This window comes from Simochromis diagramma, unplaced genomic scaffold, assembly GCF_900408965.1.
Source record: "Simochromis diagramma unplaced genomic scaffold, fSimDia1.1 OVJJ01000321.1, whole genome shotgun sequence".
NCBI classification, from domain to species: domain Eukaryota; kingdom Metazoa; phylum Chordata; class Actinopteri; order Cichliformes; family Cichlidae; genus Simochromis; species Simochromis diagramma.
The window spans coordinates 14,369,235-14,390,013 of record NW_024386772.1 but is presented as its reverse complement, the minus strand read 5'-3'; the positions used below and the strand labels follow the sequence as shown (position 1 = coordinate 14,390,013).

The following is a 20,779-nucleotide window of genomic DNA, read 5'->3' as shown; positions in this document are numbered from 1 at the left end:
AAATGTGTTAGTGGCTGTGAAAAAAGAACTGTCAAGCACCTAAAATTGGAACCAAATGCTAAACAGATTTTTAGTCGTGTTTACCCGTTCTTTGCTTCAGTCGCAGTGTTGCTGTTTTTGCTTCAGAAGGCAACATTTTTGGAATCAGCATCATAATTCATGTTTCTTAGTGGCACCGCAATCAAAAATTTAGCAAGACTAATAAAACTGTGATGAAGCTTTGCAAAAGAGGAGAACACTGTGGAAATTGCAATACAACAGCTGTACCCTTTAAGGGGAACTAGTTTGTGTTCCATTAATTTCTGTCATACAACTGTTACAATGGACTAAATTCAGACTGTTTTATAAACACTTGGTTTCAGACAGCTTTTTTCAAGTCTGCATCTGTGTGATGTCAGCAACAGTGGATGTACTTAATATGGTCATCTCAAGCACAGCAGCCCCAGCCAGTCAGAAGAAAGTTGGTGTAAAGAGAGGGCGGCCTCAGAGCTACAAGATGCACACTTCACACAGTGAGGGTGTGCACTGAGGACCCCTAAAACAAATGAAGAATCATACACTCACTTTAAGTATACTTTATGATATACAGAGATACTTATTAATGCTGAAAACACTCAGAAATTTCAACCCAACCCCTCATCTGACATGGGAGCAGGTAGATTCCTGATTCAGCAGCTCCTAAGTCATAGGAAACCATATGACCCTGCTTCTGGGACTGGCACAGTGATCAATGGCTCCTAAAAACCTCTGGACTCTTCCTGAAAATTTGCGAAGGCTGGACACTGAGGTGCGCAATGGGTGTGTGAAGTGTGTACAAGGGTCAGTGGGTGGATCAGAGGGGGACGCAGGAGAGCGAATGCCTTTGGTGTACATACCACAGTACAAAAGAACAACCTCCTGTGTGAGTGTAGTCATTAGTGCTTTCTTCTCTGTGTGTGTCAAGGTCAAAACAGAGCCTGATTACAGGGCGCTCTAGAGAGCTGTGGGTGTGTGTTTGTCGGCATGTGTGCACACAGAGGCTTCCCTTTTGAACGCAGGCAGCGGTGGCATTCCTGGCCCTAGGCGCTGGCTCTTGAAGCCAGATCTCAAGGAATTTGGGAAATGTGCGAGGGGGCATATCTCTGGTTGTGAACAGGAGAACGAGAGATGGCAGAGTGATGAGGGGAGGGCAGGAAAGGAAGGGGGGAAATCTATTTTGTTTGCCTTTTGTGGCCCCCTGGAGGATCAAGTAAGGTTGGTAAATTGGGAGGGAGGGACTGGTGACATAAGACGACGAGGGGCCAAAGATGAGGCCTTGTGTGCTTGCACGGACCAAAAGGAATTCTGATGAAAAAGGGTTAAAAAAGGTAATGCTGGGCAGCGAGAGGGATGTAGCAATACTGTTGGCGAGAGAATCAGTTTGGGTAAGGCGGTCTTGCCTCATTCGTACATTTCTCAGAAGCATTTGAAAGAGATGGTGAGATATGGAGAGAAAAAGAGAAACTCGTCACCTTCTCTTCAGTCTCCAGCTCTTTGCTTAGCAGATTCTTCTCTGCCAAGTGCAGCTGTCTCTGTAGACTTTCCACCTTTTCCTGCAGAGCCTGAGGGAAGGGAGAGACAGTCAGTCAGCTGACTGACGCAAAGAGAAAAACATTTCGAATTTGGTGTGGCGTTAAGTGTTACGTGGCACAAATTGATAGACATTAATCTGCAGTTACATTTGAGATTGCAAACAGATGCACGCTTTATCTCAATACGAGGCTACACCAGACTCAAGACCAGAGCTAAAAAAAACAAGTAGATGGAGAAAACTAATAGGAATATAGAGTACACAAACATAGACAGAAGGACAATGAAGAGAGATACAGCTTGTGATTACTTTTTGGGAGGTAAAAGGCTATTAACAAAGCAATCTCAGTAATTACTATGAAGCTGCCCTCATTAACCCTAAACTTATTTTTAGACAAGGGCATAAAGAAAGACTTCCCCAGTATGGAAACAAACAAACTTTCTAGTCTTTTATAAAGCTGCAGTTCTTATTCCTTTCCTTGGCAGTACTAAGAAACATACACTGTATCATTTAGTGGATAACGAGCCCTCTCGCATGTATTCCAGTACCTGTGCCGATCAAATTTCCCCACAAGCTACCAATAAAGAATTCAATCTATTTTGCTTTCTAAGACTCAGGCAAGAAAGAAGAATAAAAAAAAAAGAAAAAGAAACGCACAAAGCAGTTTTCCCCCCTTTCTGCCCGTAAGTGATAGCAAGGCACAGTTCCTGCGTACGACCCAGAACCAGATGTTCCGAGTGCACATGTGGACACTTCATCTTTGATTAGCCTGCATGGAAAGCAGGGACTGATATGTACACACGTGCAAGTGTGCGTGTGCACACACACACACACACACACACACACAAATATCTTAAGATGAAAGCACGGGCGTGCATTTACACTTGCATGCACACACACCTCCAAGAAGTGTGAGTGTAGCACTGGCTAACATCAATATCCACAGTGTCTCCCCCCACTGGAGTTGAGTGAGCAGGCCAGGTGTTGACTTGTTGATTCTCCGAGCCGAGGGAAACGCAGTCCAGGTGATAGGCATGACCGCCTGATCTACGATTCAGTCCACTGACATAAATCACGCGCAGACTGCAAGGCTTTAGGGCCGGGGTGAACTTTTAGGTAGAGCTTCTCTGGAAACTACACCACGAAGTAAAAAGGAAGAAAGAAACACAGACTCGGATTTGTTAGTTAGATTTTTATACTGAATACACTCCGATTTCACAGTGTCTGATCCTCTTGGCAATTTTATCTCATATATGACCATTTTCTTTCACTAATTTAAAACACAGTGTGAACTAACCTCAACTGCACTGACGCAGGTGACTTAGGCTTCATTTAGGCTTCTGGTAGTTGGATTTTTTCCCCCTCAGCACACATTAATCGGCCAACAAGACTCTAGAGCACGTCGAGGTCAGTTTCAGCTCTTCAACATGAAAGGCGGCCCATTTCCAGCGTGCTTATCCTATTAATCAGGGTATTTCTTAACTAGTCACGACCCCACTGTAGCCTACATCTCCATTCTGTGAAAGCCTTTGCCTTTGATTTCATCATTTCATTTTGTTTACTGACGAATCAAAGTCTCAGTGACACTAAGAAAAGCATTTTCAGTGGAGTTGACATGAATTACAAGAGCTTTAAGTAGCTGTAGTGGTAGTGTAGAGAAGGCATGCAAGGACTAGTATTTATTTTTGGGTGGGAGTGGGTTTGGAGGAGAGGGGCAGAGAGAGATGCACAGCTTATTGTGGTGATGGTCTCTTGAGACGAATTAAACATTTGGGAGAGTGTAGAAAAAAAAATCTTAAAAAATACTTTCCTATGGTAACAGTGACCATTTCAACTTTGGATTGTGGGTAAAGCACTTCTCTTCCGTGATATCACAAATAAAATGTGTTTCTTTTTAAAAACAAGGTTTATATCCTACATACCTTCATTTTATAATGTTGTAAACTCGTAGTAACTCTACCACTCCCCACCCCGTTATTTCTTTTTTTAACTATCATCCCAACAGGGGGCCCATTTAACAAGTGCTCTTTTAGTGACTGTACCTTCGTTTCTATTTGTGCTGGAGACAAACTTCTAACAGTTTTAGAAAAGAGAGACGACGAGATTTACAGGCATATCCGGTGTCCCACAGTAACACAAAGTGTTCACAAGGTACTTCTGTCTGAAGTACATATCTGGACACTGACACAAGTTTTGTTTTTTTATACCCATTTACTGAAACATATTCCAAATATAGTTATATAATAAGTAGACTCCCATCTTTCAAATTGGATGAATGGTTTAGGAGTTCCAGCTCTTTAACATGTGTCGCTCTCTTTTTAAAGGGAAAGGTAATTGGACATTTGACTCAAAGGCTATTTTCATGGGCAGGTGTGGCCAATTCCTTTGTTATGTCATTATTAATTAAGCAGCTAAAAGGCCTGGAGTTGATTTCAGGTGTGGTGCTTGCATTTGGAAGATTTTGATGTGAACAGACAACATGTGGTCAACGAAGCTCTCCATGCAGGTGAAACAAGCCATCCTAAAGCTGTGAAAACAGAAAAAAACCCATCTGAGAAATTACTACAATATCAGAAGTGGAAAGATCTACAGTTTGGTACATCCTGAGGAAGAAAGAAAGCATTGGTGAACTCAGCATCGCAAAAACACCTGGAGGTCCACAGAAGACAACCGTGGCGGATGCCCCAGTGTGTTTGCCCCAATATTAAGAAATACACTTTTATTAGTGATGCTAACAAACACTCCCAAGAAGTGATATTGAGAATAATTTTTATGGTCATGAGAAACCCCTTCACAACAGCCCACCAAGTGAACAACACAACTCAGGAGGTAGGCGTATCAATATCCAAGTCTACTATAAAGAGAAGACTGCATGAAGGTAAATACAGAGAGTTCACTGCAGGGTGCAAGCCACTCATAAGTGCCAAGAATAGAAAGGCTAGATTGAACTTGGCTAAAAAAAAAACAAAACCCCAACATCTAAAAAAGCCAGAACAGTTCTGGAAAAACGTTCTTTGGATAGAGTATTAACCAAGTATTAGAAATGAACATTTTATTTTCCTGTATTTAATCTGTCCAATTACTTTTGAGCCCCTGAAATGAAGCGATGTTAAAAAACGCTTTAGTCCCTCAAATTTTTATGCAATCTTTTTGTTCAGCCCACTGAATTAAAGCTGAAAGTCTGCACTGCATCTGAGTTGTTTAATTTAAAATTTATTGAGGTAAAAAGTTGTCTCTTACCAAATATATATGGACCTAACTGTGTCTTACTAACCAGGCTCGGTAACAGCAGTACCATTTCTTTTAAAATATAATCACTTCTGGCTGCAAAGAAAGTAGCATAGCTGTCGTCAAAATGCAAACACGAAGGCTTCAAACAACAGAGACCAAAAACTAGCGGCTTACATCAAGTTGGCTGCATCCATCTCTTATATACAGTCTATGATTAAGCTGCAAACGTCTGCTATCATCTTGTAAAACCTACCCACTGTGACCCTAATGTCACCTACAACTATTCTTAAAACAGCACCGTTGCAGACAATATAGATAAGCGTCCTTAACAGATCACACCCCACCCATCTCTTCCTGTCCCACTAGTGATTCCCCGCAATGTGACACAAAATTTCTCGACCTCATCTTCTGGGAAGTGAGGCTGACCTCACTGGTGACGTGTTTTTCTCTTTCTTGTGGGTTCTACGTTTGATGTACTCAAAGCAAATCTAAGTGCAAAAGTTCAACCCTGGTTCCTTCATTAATAGAATCATATGGGATGTTTCTGCTGATGAACAGTACAGCTTTGTGAGTCAGAAAGAGCTGCAGATACTCAGTCATTATTGCCGTCAGACACAATGGTCATATTAAGCGAATTAGCAACAGATACTGTGCTGAAGCTGATGTGCATGGTCTGTCTGACATTGACTTTAATCAATGAGGGCACTTGTTCAGACACAAAACCTCCAACTGGTGCTTCATTATTGATTCTTCATTTTCTCAGTCTAACTTCCACTGTTGTAACTCTGTACTGTACATATAACATGTACTGCAGATACACACAAGTAGTCAACATACGCACACAGTTCTTTTCTTTAGTACATGAATGACCATATGTATAATATTCAGCAAAAATGTCTCCAGATGCTGAGGGTGATATGGTCTGTATCAGTCATGCAGACTGACTGGGATCATTGAAAACAGGGCAGGAAGAGGGGGTGGGGGTGTAAGGGAGGAGGAGGGGGGGGGGGGTCTGATTTCCTTAGGAAGAGATGTTGGGTATGAACGAAGGAAGCCTGAAAGTGAAAGGTGTAAAAAAGAAAGTGAGAAAAGCAAATTGCAAAGGAAAAGCTTGAGAAGGCAGCAAGAGAAATGTGACCACATCCAGAAGAGTGCAAGAGGAGAGAAAGTTCAGAAAGGTGAAAAATGAGAAACAGCAAGATACCGAAGAGGAGGAGGGACGTGAAGGAGAAAAAAAACAAACACGTGGCCGGAGTGAAGAGATAGGGGCAGCGGTTCTACTTCTGGCGCACAGTACATCGGTTGGGGGCTTAGAGGTCTCTCTCACCTCTCCATCAGCAAAGTGCCTCTGCCTTTCATTCCAAACTTTGGCTCAAAGGATTAGCGAGGCACACGCGCACACAAGCACCAACAAACACACCGCTCAGAGCGATCCATACAGGTATAGGCATGCATTAATATTAACAGCAAAAGTTCTAAAAATGTGAGCCCTACACTCTGCAGTCAAATGAGTGCGCAGTTACTGCGTCGTACGCACACAAACATACACGCGGCGTCACACAGGCACAACGATGCCTTAGTCATCTTTCCTGGGTGGTCCTCCTGCGCAGATAAGGCGAGCATGTTTCCCCAGGGTGAAGTAAAAGCAACAGAGGGCAAGGAGAAAAAAAAAGAAAAGCAAAGAAGAAAGAAGGGAGGGAATAGTGGGAGGAGGAAAAAAGGCCAGGGGCCTCTTTAAACTTGGTGTTTTGTTAGGAGCTGAGCTGCTCTTCATGTGCGGCGGGGCCTTCTATTTGCAGCGTGCTGTCAGAAGTTTCTCCCAAAGTCTGGATTAAAGAGATCCTCTAATGACACTGAGGCTGGACGACTTCAGACAGCAGCAAAAACCTCACACTGCACCGCCTCCAGCCAAGGACACACACACACACACAGACAAGGGTAAGAACAGATACATACACAAGGCGCACAAAGCACACAGACATACATAAGCAGAGACACAGTTTGTGGATTGCGCCCACACACACACACACACACACACACACCAGCTTTAGTAGAACAAGGCGGTGTGTGTGTGCATGGCTACTGATCTAATAGTAAATAATAAAGGAGGTGCTAACCTCAAGGAGAGATGGATGGCCAGAGAGATGAGCACAGACTTTCTTTTATCTGCACTTTTATCAAAGGATTGTGGGAAAGGTAAAAAAGTGAGTGTAAGAGAGAAGCTGTAGGAGGAGGAGAGAGGTCTCCCTCCTGAGGTGTTAAGAGAAGAGAAACTTTTGCTTTTGCTTTGCTGTTGGTCTGTCTTGTCTGTGTGTAGGAATGAAAAAAAGAAAAAGAAAAGTGGTTTAGCAAGTCGACCAGGACAGCCCCACTGAAAGATAACACCGATATTGGTGTGAATTGACTTGCTTTCAGTGCTTTAATGCTTTTCAGTTCTTCTTCCCAGAGTTGATTTAGAAGTAAAGTGGGAAGATAGCGTGATGGCAGCAGTTGTGGAGCAACTCCTGAGCAGTAAATCGAACGGTTATCTTGCCCGTCTTTTCTGGTACTGATGAAAATAGTAAGACAATTGCCACGCTAATGAAGACATGTTGCAACCGAGCTATGCCCACTGGGGGGAAAGCGCTGTTCTCAGTCTTCCCGTCTCTTTCAGCTGCTGTGAGCTGCGCTAGAAAGAGAATAGGTAACGACTATAAAACATACACCATATGCCTGCTGTGTGTGTGCGTTTGTGTGTGGGCATTCGTGCATTTGTTCTGCTTATCAAAAAGGACGCATATCAAGTGCATCCTAAAAACTCTTGACAACATCTTATGAAACATAGGTGCTCTTTTGATTTAGGAGTAAATCCTCAGATTCTTACCAGGATTTAAAAAAAATCAAGATTATGTGATACACATCTATTTAATATCGTTTCACTGCACAGAATCAATCTGGTGTCTTGCTGATGGCTAACCACTGTACAGCACTGTAATTTATATTAAAATAAAAATAAGTGGTTACAACAATAAATAATGTTGTGGCTATTAAAATAGTAAATCACTATTCTGTGAATGCCAAAAAATATCTTGCATTGAACTTACTGACAATTTTAGTGGTTTTCTGAACTATATCGCTAACTCTTGTAGCTCTTATTAAGTGATATTATGCAATCTGTGACCTCAGCCAAGTTCTATGCCTGGTATCCTTCAAACTGAGGAGCCCAAGCCAAAGCGCAAAAGAGCTCTTGGTTTCTTTGTACATTGCATAAGGTTTGTTGTTTGGTGAGTAATTTCCATTTGTTGTCTGCAAATATGCTCTCTATGAGCTACTCTACTTCCCACGTTCTTTTATAGCATCCTGGAATGTTATCTTTCTTCTACTTCCACCTCCTCTGATATGTGGATCAAACGCTGCTGGGAATCGGCCCCACGGCCGGAAAACTCATCAATCAGCCGACACAATGCACACGTGTGGAGCAAGCATGCACGCACACAAATGCATACAGGAAAGAGTGGGAAAGAAAAAAAGAGGGAGAGCAACCTTCGCTTTCACACGTGCTATAAATACAGTGTGTATACAGATCCAAGACTATAACTTTCTGGCTAACGCTGATGCTGACATAAAGGACAAACCGGAATTAGCTGGAAGTTGGAATGTGGGCTTACTTGACAGCACGGAGTTAAGATTTAAGAGAACAACAGCCATCGGTGGGGCACGAGTACAAGAAGTGCCCCAGTGTGTTTGCTCCTATATTAAGAAATATACTTTTATTAGTGATGCTAACAAACACACCCAGGAAGTGAGAAAGTCGTTGGAGGAAACCACAGATTTAAATAAAAGTGACTCAAAACAAAAAGCCACCGAAACAGAAAGGTTACTGAATGCCTCTTTTAGCTCTCTCAGTGTCACAGTGTCATCATCACTACAGCCTTTCAGTCTCTTCTCTAGTCTCATTTAGCTACTTGCTGGTGCTTCTTCAACATTTACAGGCGGATTATTGACTGAGGTTTTTTTATGTTGTAGAACGAAACTGGAAAATGTCTAAAACACGTTAACCACAGATCTTATTTCAAGCATCTAACCAAAAAACCCACGTAAAAACAAAAACACAGACTTTGAAGCAAGAGAACAGGAAGTGGCGCTCTGTGCTCACCATTCTCTCGTCTCTGTATTGCCAGTTGGTCAAAAGACATGTAAACATCCCTACCAAAGCTAGCCAGTATCTGACCAGGGTCCAACGGCGGCTGAGAGGAACGTCGTGGACCAAGTTGAGGGCTGATAATGGATAACTACAGACCCTCCCTCATTGCTGTGTCATACCAAAGAGGGGTATGAGTCTCACATCTTTAAACCACAAGTTCAGATAATTCCACAAATCACATAACATTTTCTGAGGTTAGCATCAACAGTTACATATATTTTGGCTAACTGGACCAATAAACCTAAACCTAGCTAAAAGTAAAGAGCAGTTTATTTTATTTTCAGCAAGTAACATCAACCATTTCAGATACCAAACACACAACACAAATGAAAACTGTATTCATGCCCACACACATACACACACAGAGGAAAGAGAAGAAGAAGAAAGAGAGGAAAATGATGGTTCAGATGGTTAACAAACAAATGTGCAGTTCAAGGTTGACACAAAGAACTCGGATGTGTTGAAGGACGTGGACGGACACAGAAACACGGGAGACAAATGGACACTCGCGTACACACACACACACACACACACACACACACACACACACACACACACACACACACACACACACACAACTACTGAAGCAACTCTTTGCCTCTGCTACAGAGAGTATCCAGCGCACCTGTTCTTGATCCACTGCTGCCATTCCTTCCCACAGGCAAAGTCATCCTTTCAACCCCCTCAGAAACTAATGCATATATAACTACAGAACTACAGACAAACTGCAGTTGCTACAACTAGCCTCCTTAATGTGTGCATGTTTGTATGGCTGTGTGTGCGTGTGTGCATGCACAGGATCCCTCATTATTATGCATGCACAAAAAAAACCAGCGTCTAGATCACATGGACTACATCTACTGCAAATTTAACCAAGAAACACACTGTCTAATGCACAAAGAACAGTGCACCTCACATATTCACTCTCATCCTCAAACACTGTGAGACAATGGTCACTGTTGCATTATGTAATGTGTCTCCTGTCACTTCACCCAGAGGACACTACAACAGGACCTTCTCTTTGACTCGCACTAGAAACTACTGCTGGAGGAGCCTGGATCAAAGGTGTGTATCCCTGTCTTCAGTGTGTGTGTGTGTGTCTGAAAACACTGAATATATGTGGGTGTATGTTAGAGAATGCAATACTATTGGAAAATGTACTGTAGAGACAAGGGCACTAACTCAAAGCTGTGTTTGTGGGAGAGTTTGAGGGAGGGAAAGACACAGATAAAGACTTAGTGAGAAGAAAATGGGAGAAAGAGAGTGTATGTAGGTCCACGAACACCAAGTTACAGAGGTGTGTGTGTGTGTGTGTGTGTGTGTGTGTGTGTGTGTGTGTGTGTGTGTGTGTGTGCGTGCGCGCGCGTTTCGGGGGACGTGCGTGGCAACGTTCGGCAGGCAGAAAGACAGGAAGCACTGCTGTGGGGAGCAGGAACAGCGGTGCTGATCAAAGCCCAGGCGGGTGACACTATGGGCGGAGTGCCATTGTTTATTCACCAGCCACCTCTCCCTTTTGGCAGGGCGAGGTGAGCATGTGTGCTTGTGTATGTGTGTGTGTGTGTGTGTGTGTGTGTGTGTGTGTGTAGAGTCAGAGTTTGAGACAGAAAGAGTTCGAAAGATACAGAGTTGGGAAGATAGGCTCTGAGAGAGGGTAGAGACAAGCCGTGTGTACGTGTGTGAATGTGTGTGTGTGTCTTTGTACCTTTTTTCTTGGCAAGCTAATGTGGGCTTCAGTTCTGTCAGATTTGGCAGCTGCACATTTCAGGCAAGTGTACATGCACACTCATAAATACGGTCTGACACACACATGAACACACAGACCAAAAAGAAAAGAAAAGAAAAGACACTACCTGCAAACACGGCCACATAGACACACATCATGTGGTCAAATAATCCAGATAACCTCACTATTAAACACATTTACCTCTAATCGCTATGCATCAGAAACTGAAAAATCCACACAAATATGCAGACACTTAATAACAAAACCACAAGAAGAGAAGCGGTTGACATCAGGAAGTGAATAATCCTCTAAACAAACCACTAGCTATGTGTCACGGTGGACCAGTGGCCAATATCACCTTTAACTGCTATAAATAGACAGGACGCATGAAAACAAACAGAGAGCATTGTATTGCTTTCACCTTGCACAGTCCTTTGACACCAGCCAGGTTCCAGTGCACTCAAAGAGACTTGCCAACTGTTATGAGATAATTGGCACTCTAAAATTAACTGGATTAGGAATGGTGAATCACCACCACAGACTGTATATAATAGATGGCTTCTGGCCTGAAAAGTGAAGTCAACAACATAAATCTGTATTTCTCCTTTTGGCCATAAGCGGGCGACTCCAATGGTTGCAAAAGAAGTCTCATGAATTAATTGATATATAAATAAATAGTCTCCATATTAGTCTTAATAGTTAATTTTGCAGATTAGCGTTAAAAAAGAACTATAAAATCTGGCATGTTTTATGGTGGGCCGACATCGTGATTAGTAGGATGCCACTGTATGGGTGTACGGTGTTCAAAGGCCAATATACCGAGCAGAAGGCTTCCACATGGGGCTTCACAGTGCCAAACTCCCTCCTTAAATTTCAGTCTAGAGTTATTTACCCCACTTTAATATGACTACACTGTATATGGGATATTACTCATAAAAAATGACATTAGGGAGAAAGGTGAAGGTACCATTTATGACACTCGAGCTTTCTAATGAATGCGCTTCTGTTTATTCTGCTCATTTGATTTGCATATTTTGCAAAAATTGAGTTTGAGCCAAAAAAGAAAATATTAAATAAAACAACAAGCTAAAAGTAGGTTCAGTTCAGCAGATTTAGAGGCTGAGTCTGCTCATTATCCTGGACCAGGGCACCGTCTGCAACTGTTTGCAACACACACTTCAACATTTAACCTATTTGCGACTCAAGCAAAAATGTGCCTGGGAAAGCAAAGCTAAGGGCCCCGTCTGCAACAACATGGCAAGCAGACAGACACTAAAGCTCGCCCTATGTACGTATGCACACACATAGCACGCTCCCACGCACACACCGCACGGATACACTACTCCACCTAAACGTCATGTGTACGAAAAAAGGAAGATAATGAGCATACTTAACTGTACTGCCGCTGTTCTAAAAAAAGGGTTTATGAGATACAAAGGTCTCTGCAGTTAACACCCACATTTAAGAAGTCCAAGTACAGTAGAGCCACAGAGGGAGCTAAATTCAGGCTAGAAACGGCAGAATGGGGCTGGCGAGGAAAAGAAAAAAGAAAAAGGGACATCTGATCTGGTGCAGCATGCATTCAGAACAACTGTTTTGGGATTATCCCAATTCAAATGCACGGCTAACTTTGATGTTATTTTCTTCCCCTCCCATTGTCTGAAGCCCCTCGCTCTCTTCATAATCCGAGCCCTTTGAAGTGAGCAGCGTGGAAACAATGTCAGCAGGCGACACACTCCCTCCGATGGCCCACTGACAGCTCTCCACCATCTCTTTCTTTTTTTTCTCCCCTGCTCTTTCCTCCTTTCGTCTCAATCCTCACACGTCCTCCGTCGTTTCCCTTTCTTCTCCTTCACTGTATGGGATCTCAACCTTCTCTTTCAAGATCACAACAAATCTTTGTTTTACGTCTTTACTTTCTCTCAGTTTATTTGATGTTTGTCTAATCTTACTTTCCTCTCCCCCGTTCACTTCTCCCCCTCACGTCTGGCCTTTAATAAGCAATTCAACCATTAATTAGAGCCTCGTTAGCAGGTGGTTAATACACGGGGATCATAATAATGAGCGCACAGATAATGGAAACAGAAAGCTGCCGTCTCCTCCAAACAGAGATGCTAAGGCCCGTGTCTTGTAAAACCGCACACAACGGGGAAGTCGGCACGTGTGTGTTACTGTGTCATGTTGCACTTAGATTACAACAAAAGCACGATGTGATCTACAAGTGTTGCATGCTACAGTGCGACACAGACAGTAACCAATTCCTTAATCAACATGTCACCATGTATGTGAGCGTTTGGCCAGTAACTGAATCACATAAGAATTCTTCTACAGTTCTGATGTTTAATTTAGACACTGAGCGAACAATGTGGAGATGTATCCAATGTCGCAAATATTTTTTTTTTTAAATCAAACACCTTTTAAGACTGAAATGATTTCCACAGCAGACCAACCAGCCATCAATTTTTGCAATGCTTCCTGATTTACCTCTGCCAGAACTGAATGTCTTTATGATGCAAGCCAGATCTGAGTCTGTTTGACTTATAGGAGTGGTGCTGTCTTACTGAGACTCACTGAATACTTGAAGGTTTTGATATGCGTCTGCATCCGCAAGTCTGCTAGGGTCTGAATGATGGAAATTTCACCATTAGACGATGAGCAGAAGAGTCCATGTTGATAAAAACTCTTTGTGATGGAGAGGACTCGCCCACAGAGACTAAGTTACAATGCAGTAACTGTCCATGTGCCCTTCAGAGGAAGCATAACGGGAAGTACTACTCGGGTGTCCCTGTGCCTGTGTGCAAGAGTATACTATAAGGCTTTAATGAACAGAGTTAACTGTACGGTAGCTGATAATATGCTAGCAGCAGACCTCTACTGACGTCATATTTTTTGTTTTGCTAATGCCAGTGCTTTATCAATCCCCTTTGGGGTTGCAAAGAAGGGCATCCGGCGCAATAGTCTACCAAAGCAAGCATGTGGAGCTACCTGTTGTGGTGACCCCTTGTGGCAGGAGAGGAGCTGAAAGTCACTTTTTGAATGTCAGCACTTTACCAATTTCACACAGGCCTCAACAGCTAAAACATTTTCCTGCACGTCTCTTTTCCTGCCAGTTCTCGCCATATGTCCTTACACTTGCCCCATGATGACATGAAACATTGGTAGTGGTACTGAACTTGTTGTAGGGTCGAAAGCATGACTTGTTGTTTCGAAGAAGAGAAACTTTGTGGATATTCACAGACACTGTCACCCAGCACGGTGAATGATGAACTTTCCCTGAATGTGATTTGAAAGTTTCTTTTTCATTCAAATGTTGCAGTTAAAAATTCCAGGGACGTAAACTCGTGTAACGCTTGCTAATTTGGAGTTGTATGGCGATGCCAGTGATGTTCTTTGGTCAGCACTTAATACACTGGATGACATTTTAATATTATTATCATTACTGCTGATATTAGGCACTTCCACAGGTCTCTTTGCTGTTTTATCATTAAGTCCTAACTAATCTAGTACACGGCTGAGATTGTATAAAGTTATGAATAACACCTGCAATTATATTTCAATAACTGATGTTACCAATTAGACATTTTAATACATAAAGTCCTGATATTTCCATATGTGATCTGTGTAAAGTATAATTGGAATTCGTCCAAACGGGGCTGCATGGCGTCAACGCGTTAGCGCAGTAAGCTCGTTAAAGCGTTAGTGCCGTCCAGTCCCTCGCTAACGGAGATTTGCCACGTTAATGCGGTTATGGTGTTAACGTCATTTTGACAAGATTAATGCTGACAGCACTAGTAATTTAATAAATAATCCAGCAGTAAGAAGTCGCTCATTCAGGTGTCACCAGTTTGTAAAATTTAAATAGTTTTATTTAAGAAAAGGTACTTTTAAAAGTTCTTTTTAAGGATCAGTGGAAACATTGGTTATGAAAACTTTCAGTAAGCAAGACTCAAGACGGTATCAAATTCATTTGAATAAATGTCGAGTGTCAGTGAATGTTGAGTCGTTAGGTCAGTTTCTACTGCACTTCTTAATGCTGTCGCATTAAAAAAAAAACTTCCTGAAGTTTTATTGTATCATTTTAAGAATGAGTGTAAGGGAAGTAAAGATATATCAGTCCAGACAGAAACTAAACAGGGCTTTGCTGATGTATCTGGACTCAAAGGACTACAGCGAGCCTTTACCGTTAATCACATATGGATAAAAATGACAACACAATAATTGAGTGTGGGGGCCGGACTAGTAATTTCATAGAAAACAGGTTGCTTTTGTGCACGTCTGAGCGTGGAGGGCCTGGGATTCCAGGGCCTGGAAGGAGAAGAGCTCTGAAGAGAGGCTCACGGACCTGCCTCTTTACTATATGAGACAGCTCCAGCCACAAACAGACAAGGTTGTGTTTGGAAATATGTCCTGATCCCAGACACAACAAGTCTTTTTAAAGTGAGCCACACCCAGTCAACTGCTACTTCAACTGTACTCCATTCAGCTTCTGGGAAGAAGAGGAATACAAGAAGCCGATTCCTTAAAAGAAATCCACATGGATCAGGGAAAAGGATTAACACATCTCTCTTTTTTTTTTAAATATAAAACATTACATTTTTTACAGAAGCAAAAGAGAAAAAAAAGAGTAAAATGTTAAAAGAAATGTGCCAAAGTGTAAAGTTTAACAGTAAAAGGGATTGTCAGGAATGATAAAGAGGGGCTATGACTTAAGACGTTGGGTGAAACAGAGAGATTTATAAGATTCAGCCAGACACAGAGCACACGAGCCACTTAAAGTCACTATGGAGCTTGCAGCGAGCCATAAAAATGACAGAGCACATGCATACAAACAGGCAGTGCGCTTTAACTAAAGAAAAGCGTCCCGTGTCTACTCTATAAAAGTGAAATCCAGACGAGGCTTTTTTAGAGCACGACGTTTACTGACGTACCCCCAGTTCTGCTGGTGTAAAGATACTTTAGATATACCAAACACTGCAGAGACCACTGAGAAGAGGAACTGTGTGACTGCTGGGACTTTATCATCCTCTCTTAATAATGCATTATCAGGGATTGTAACATCTAGTCCTTTTACTGAATCAGAATGAACTATTAAAGTGGCCGGCACTTTGGACAGAAGCTCCTGTATTTTTTGTTAGTGGTAACCTCCATCATAGTTAATAGTGTATTTACATTTACTGACATAAAAAGTAAGTTCAGGTTTTTGTGAGGGTTCGGTTACTCAAAACGCTTCTCCTGCCAAGCATCCTCATACAGTGCAAGCCGTTTGTGGTAGGATAAAAAACACATATGTGAAGTGCTTCTTTTTCTGTGTTTTCAGCCATATCACTGCTATGTTTGTCTTTAAATATCAAAAACTACATTCTGGCTTACACAAGAAGTACATAACTGCAGCTGCTACTTTCTCTTGTGAGCTTTCTTGCCAGTTGTCAAGTTGGGCCCCAGTTACACAGACCTAGAGGCCAGTCAACGGCAATGGCAACCACTTGTTGCTGGAGAAAACATTCCCAGATTGGTTGGTGAGCGGTCGCTTGCTGTTACTAAGTGAAATAGGTCTCAAAGAAATATACAAGAACGTCCTTGCCTGGTTGCCTATTGATTGTGTTGAAGACACCAACTTGTTTGCAAACACTTGCAAACTGCTTGTCGAAGCAGTAGTGAAACTGTGAACAGTGAGGCGCAAACTTCCAGAAACTACCCACCAACTAACTGAGGAAGACACATTTTTCCTTAGCAACCAGAGGCTGACAACCTGTCTCTAGGACTTGTGACAAAAGTGTAACATGTGTCATAGCAGCTAAAAATGTAACTGAAAACAATAATATTGACTATAAATTCGGGTCTGTTAGTGAACTAATTATAGTTTAGTAATTTTAGGAAATATGTATTTTATAAAATTCCTTCCATTTTTTCTACTGCTTACTTGCCTCACTTCTGTCAGTCTGCCCCAGAGCAGCTGTGGCTACAACTGTAGCTTGCCTCCACCAGTGTGTGAATGTGAGAGTGAATGAATAGTGGAATTGTACAGCGCTTTGAGGGCCCCAAAAAGTGCTATATAAATGCAATCCATTATTATTATTATTATTATTGTTCCCAACCTGGCTAAGAGACAGAATCTCTCCAGTGTGCCCTGGGTCAGGACTGGGATCTCCTCCCAGTTGAGCATGTCCAAAGCACCTCATCTAAGGCGTTCAGGAGGCATCTGAGTCACATGTCCAAACCACCTCAACTGGCTCCTATCAGTACAGACAAAAATTGGCACTACCCTGAGCACCTCTGGGTGACTGAGATCCTTACCATATCTCTAAGTCTTGGCCTAGACACCCTTTAGAGAAGGATGATTTCTGCTGTCTGTATCTAAAACCGTATTCTTTCAGTCCTTTGCCAGAGCTTCATACCCTTAGCCACAGGTGAGGGGAGGAATTTTAAATCGATTGGCTTTACCTCAGCTTTCTCTTTTCCACAGACAGTAAAAGTGTCTGTATCACTGCAGATGTTGCACCAATCTGCTTGTCAATTTCCTGTTCCACTGTCTAATCTTAAGCAAGTCTATAAGACACTTGAACTCAACTCATTCCCAACTCAAAGTGGGCAATCCACTCATTTCTATTTGAGAACCTTGGCATTGATTATTGAGGTGGTAATTCTCATGCAAACCACTTCCTACTCTCTCATTTTTAAAAATTATAACGCTCATTTGATTAAGTAACATGAAAGCAGTGTTTCTCAAGCTCTTTCATCTCTATACAACAATACAGGGACTCATCATATCTGGTGTGTTCAAATTTAAACTTCCAACCCCAACAACTGTCACAAGACAGAGTCGTAACACTGCAGTATACCACTGACAGCTTTAATAATACAGAGTACTGCTGGACCACACACCTAATAAATGGACACAAATGATTAAAGCTGCTTATAATGAGACGTGTAGAGAAGGGGCATGTGCCACCTTGCATACTTGGATCATAAAATGTGAAGAAATACCTGTTGCTCAGTGCTGAGTGATGTAATTATTAAAGTGTGTGGTTTCCAACACTGACCTTGTGGGTCTGATCGGCACGGTGGGTTACTGTCTTTCTTTCCTCTTCCCAGCGAGCATTGGCCTCTTTTAGCTGCTTCTCCATTGCCGTCTGCAGACGTATCGCCTCCTCCTTTGAGTCACATACAGACGTCTGTAGCTCCGCAATTAGCTGTGGGCAAGAAAAGTCAGGTTTTTGACTGATCCTCAAGTGTGTGCAGGATTGACAGAAACTTAAGAGAAGTGGCAGTGACTAAATAAGATCATAACTTGGCCTGCTTGCACTTGGGAACCATTTTTTTTTTCCTAGTGCAAAGTTAACTTGAAAGTTCTATGTATTTCTATGCTTATGTTTGAAACAAGCGACATAGTAAAGCGATCAAAGAGAGAAAAGCCTGTTGCCAGAAGCAAAATGCAAAATACGTTCGCTTAACAAAATGCTGTTCTGATTCGTTTCATTTCACTGGGCTTGCAAAAAAAGACTAGTATCAGATGGAAAATGCATTTTGCATTTGCCATGGCTTGGGAAGGCAGTAACAATCACCTTGAAAGACCGCTTTTCCCAGAGTCTCATGTCTTCTTTTTTGTTTTTTGAGACGAGACAGAAGACACAAAGAAGAGAGAGAGAAAGCGCAAGAGTGAGAAAGAAGAGGGAGTTAAAAAGAAATAGACAGGAAGGAAAAAACAACTTCCTTTTTGAAGAGCGGAGTGACTTTGTGTTGGTGAACTTGCGGTGCACACCAAGATGAAAAGGAAGTGTCTTGGCTTTGAAAACCTCCAGTCAAAATTAACATTCTATTTAAGCCACTGTCAGAGAAAGGCAGAGGAAAGATGAGAGAGTAAGAAAAAAAGAGAGAGAAAGAGAGAGGGAAGGGAGAAAGAGAAAGAGGTGAGGAGGAGGAAGGAGGGTATTGCTGCTGCTTTGGGCTAGACAGATAATTGTTTACCATGTTCAAACTCTGGAGGACTAGCCCCGCTGGAATCTGCACATTGTGTGGGAGTATGGGAGCTAAAGCGGCGCGGGTCGACCACAGACAGAAAGAGACGGCAAGGGCGAAGGGGTGCTAGGGAGATTAGGCTTATTTAGTCAGTGGGACAGCCACATGAAAGCAACAAATGACACATCATTATGTGAACATCATTTCTGGTCATAATAATTATTTTGCAATATGGATTCCCTGCATTTGCTGGTCTTCAGCCCCGGGGCAGTGGCGGCACTCCAAACTAGTAAACTCAGCTGTCGGTCTTGTTACTCCTGTATATATATATTTATACACACACACACACACACACACGCACACACACGCACACACCATAGCACCTTTTTCACTCTCTGATAGGCAGCCAGGCCTTTTTAAGTCTATAATTGGTCTGGTGAGACTTGCCTATTTTCCCAGCCTGCTAGCATCTCTGTTTAGGGCTAAAGGCAGGCTTGCCTCCCCATGAACCTGAAGTATGAAAAAAAGAAAGGAGGAGGACAGAAACGAGTCTGTTTACCCACCTGTTTACAAACAGGTGGGTAAACAGGCTACCAGAGGAGAAAGGCTGCTCTGTAATGATACATGAAAAGAACACAAACACTTGTAAGTGCGAAAACCTGGTGGCTGATGCTTAATTTGAGTTGCCCGTTTCCTCTGATAATGATTCCAGTGATTTGACCCCGCCAGCAAAAAACCAGTGTAAACGATAGAACTTATCGTTCACTTATTTCACTTATTGCCTCTTTGTTTGGTAACATTTCTGCCATAACTGCAGACGTTCTCCAACAAAGTGTAGCTGTGTTAGCCCCATAAAGCCTGAAATATGAAACAATTGCCAGAAAATTCTTACATTTCATATCTGACTTTTCATTTTGCTACATTTTCTTAAAAAGTTACTTAAAAATGCATGGTGTTATTTATTCATCACACTGATGATGTAAAAGTCTCAGAACCTCCCAAAAAACGATAGCAACAAGTATGTCATATTTGGTAAGTTACAGCTTTTAGGCACCAAGCGTGCCGAATTTAGAATTTTTCCAATGTATAAACAAACCAAAAGCATTTTTTTTTTAGGGGGGGAATTCATCCTCAAAGAAACGCGGTGTGAAAAAATAAAGTCAGCATGAAATTCTGGGCCGGAGCAGTGTCTAGCTGTCTGTCTGAGGTTAAATACTATTATTTTTCTATTTGTATATTCAGTACTGTGTTTTGAGCTACGAGTGCACTTGTTGCCAAACGCATTGGTCTGATTGGTCAGAACTGTTTATTCAGAAAAATCAAGCTTGGTCCAACGAAATAAATTCTGCAATTTAATCAAGTGAAATCATGAGATCTGTGTGTGTGAACAGCTGCATTAAGAATAGGTGAGTGCAAAAAATATTTTCAGTGCACATAATATTTGCATGAATTTGTGTCTTCAGATCTGTGTGGCAGTGCAAAGTGTGGAACCTCTGTGGTATCTTTTTTCCCCAAGACATCAGGCACACTGCACTTAATGTTTCTGCATAACTAAAAGTGGTATTACAAGATTTCCACATAAAATGCATTCCTTAGTATTTTCCTATAAGATCCATTCATCTTTACAGCTTATAGGTTCATTTGACAAAAGCTGACTGACTTTTTGGGAACTTTCCAGAATGCACAGCTCCACGTTTGGTGAAAACCAAACATCAGCTGTATCAACACCTCCTACCAAAAGCCAGCACGGTGGCGACAGGGTTATGATTTGGGTTCTATAGCATATTAAATATTACTTAAAGTTCATGACAGTACAGTGAGCAGAAGACTGAACAAATATGGAAGCTTGGAAGGGTTTCAAAGAGAAAGTTTATTCTTGTTGAAAAAGAACATGGCAGTACAGTAGGGGTGGGCGATTGGAAGAATATATCGACTATCGATCATTTTTACACAGATCATTTATTTATTTATTTGCCCATGAGTACGTTTGCTAATAATGATAGACGCAGCCAACAGAAAAAAAAAAAAGCTTTGTTTTATCAGCACCCTCTCACATCTGCGAGCAAATGCACGATCTCAGAGTGCGCCCAAATGCAGCGATTCATTTACTCAAGCTCATAACAGAAAGAAAGAAAGG

The 20,779-nt window shown here is 42.0% G+C and overlaps 1 protein-coding gene across 8 annotated transcripts in view; it reads right to left on the bottom strand.

The window, feature by feature from the left end:
- Positions 1-20,779, bottom strand: part of cep112 (centrosomal protein 112) — a 122,911-nt gene that overhangs the window by 11,848 nt on the left and 90,284 nt on the right. For 7 of the 8 annotated variants that reach the window (XM_040051023.1, XM_040051061.1, XM_040051046.1 and 4 more), the window contains 2 exons: positions 17,727-17,876; positions 1,491-1,580 (listed from right to left, as the gene is read on the bottom strand). In XM_040051023.1, the coding sequence (XP_039906957.1) occupies positions 1,491-1,580; positions 17,727-17,876 (240 nt within the window). The remainder of the gene's footprint in view (positions 1-1,490; positions 1,581-17,726; positions 17,877-20,779) is intronic. The other variant, XM_040051053.1, reaches the window with a different exon arrangement.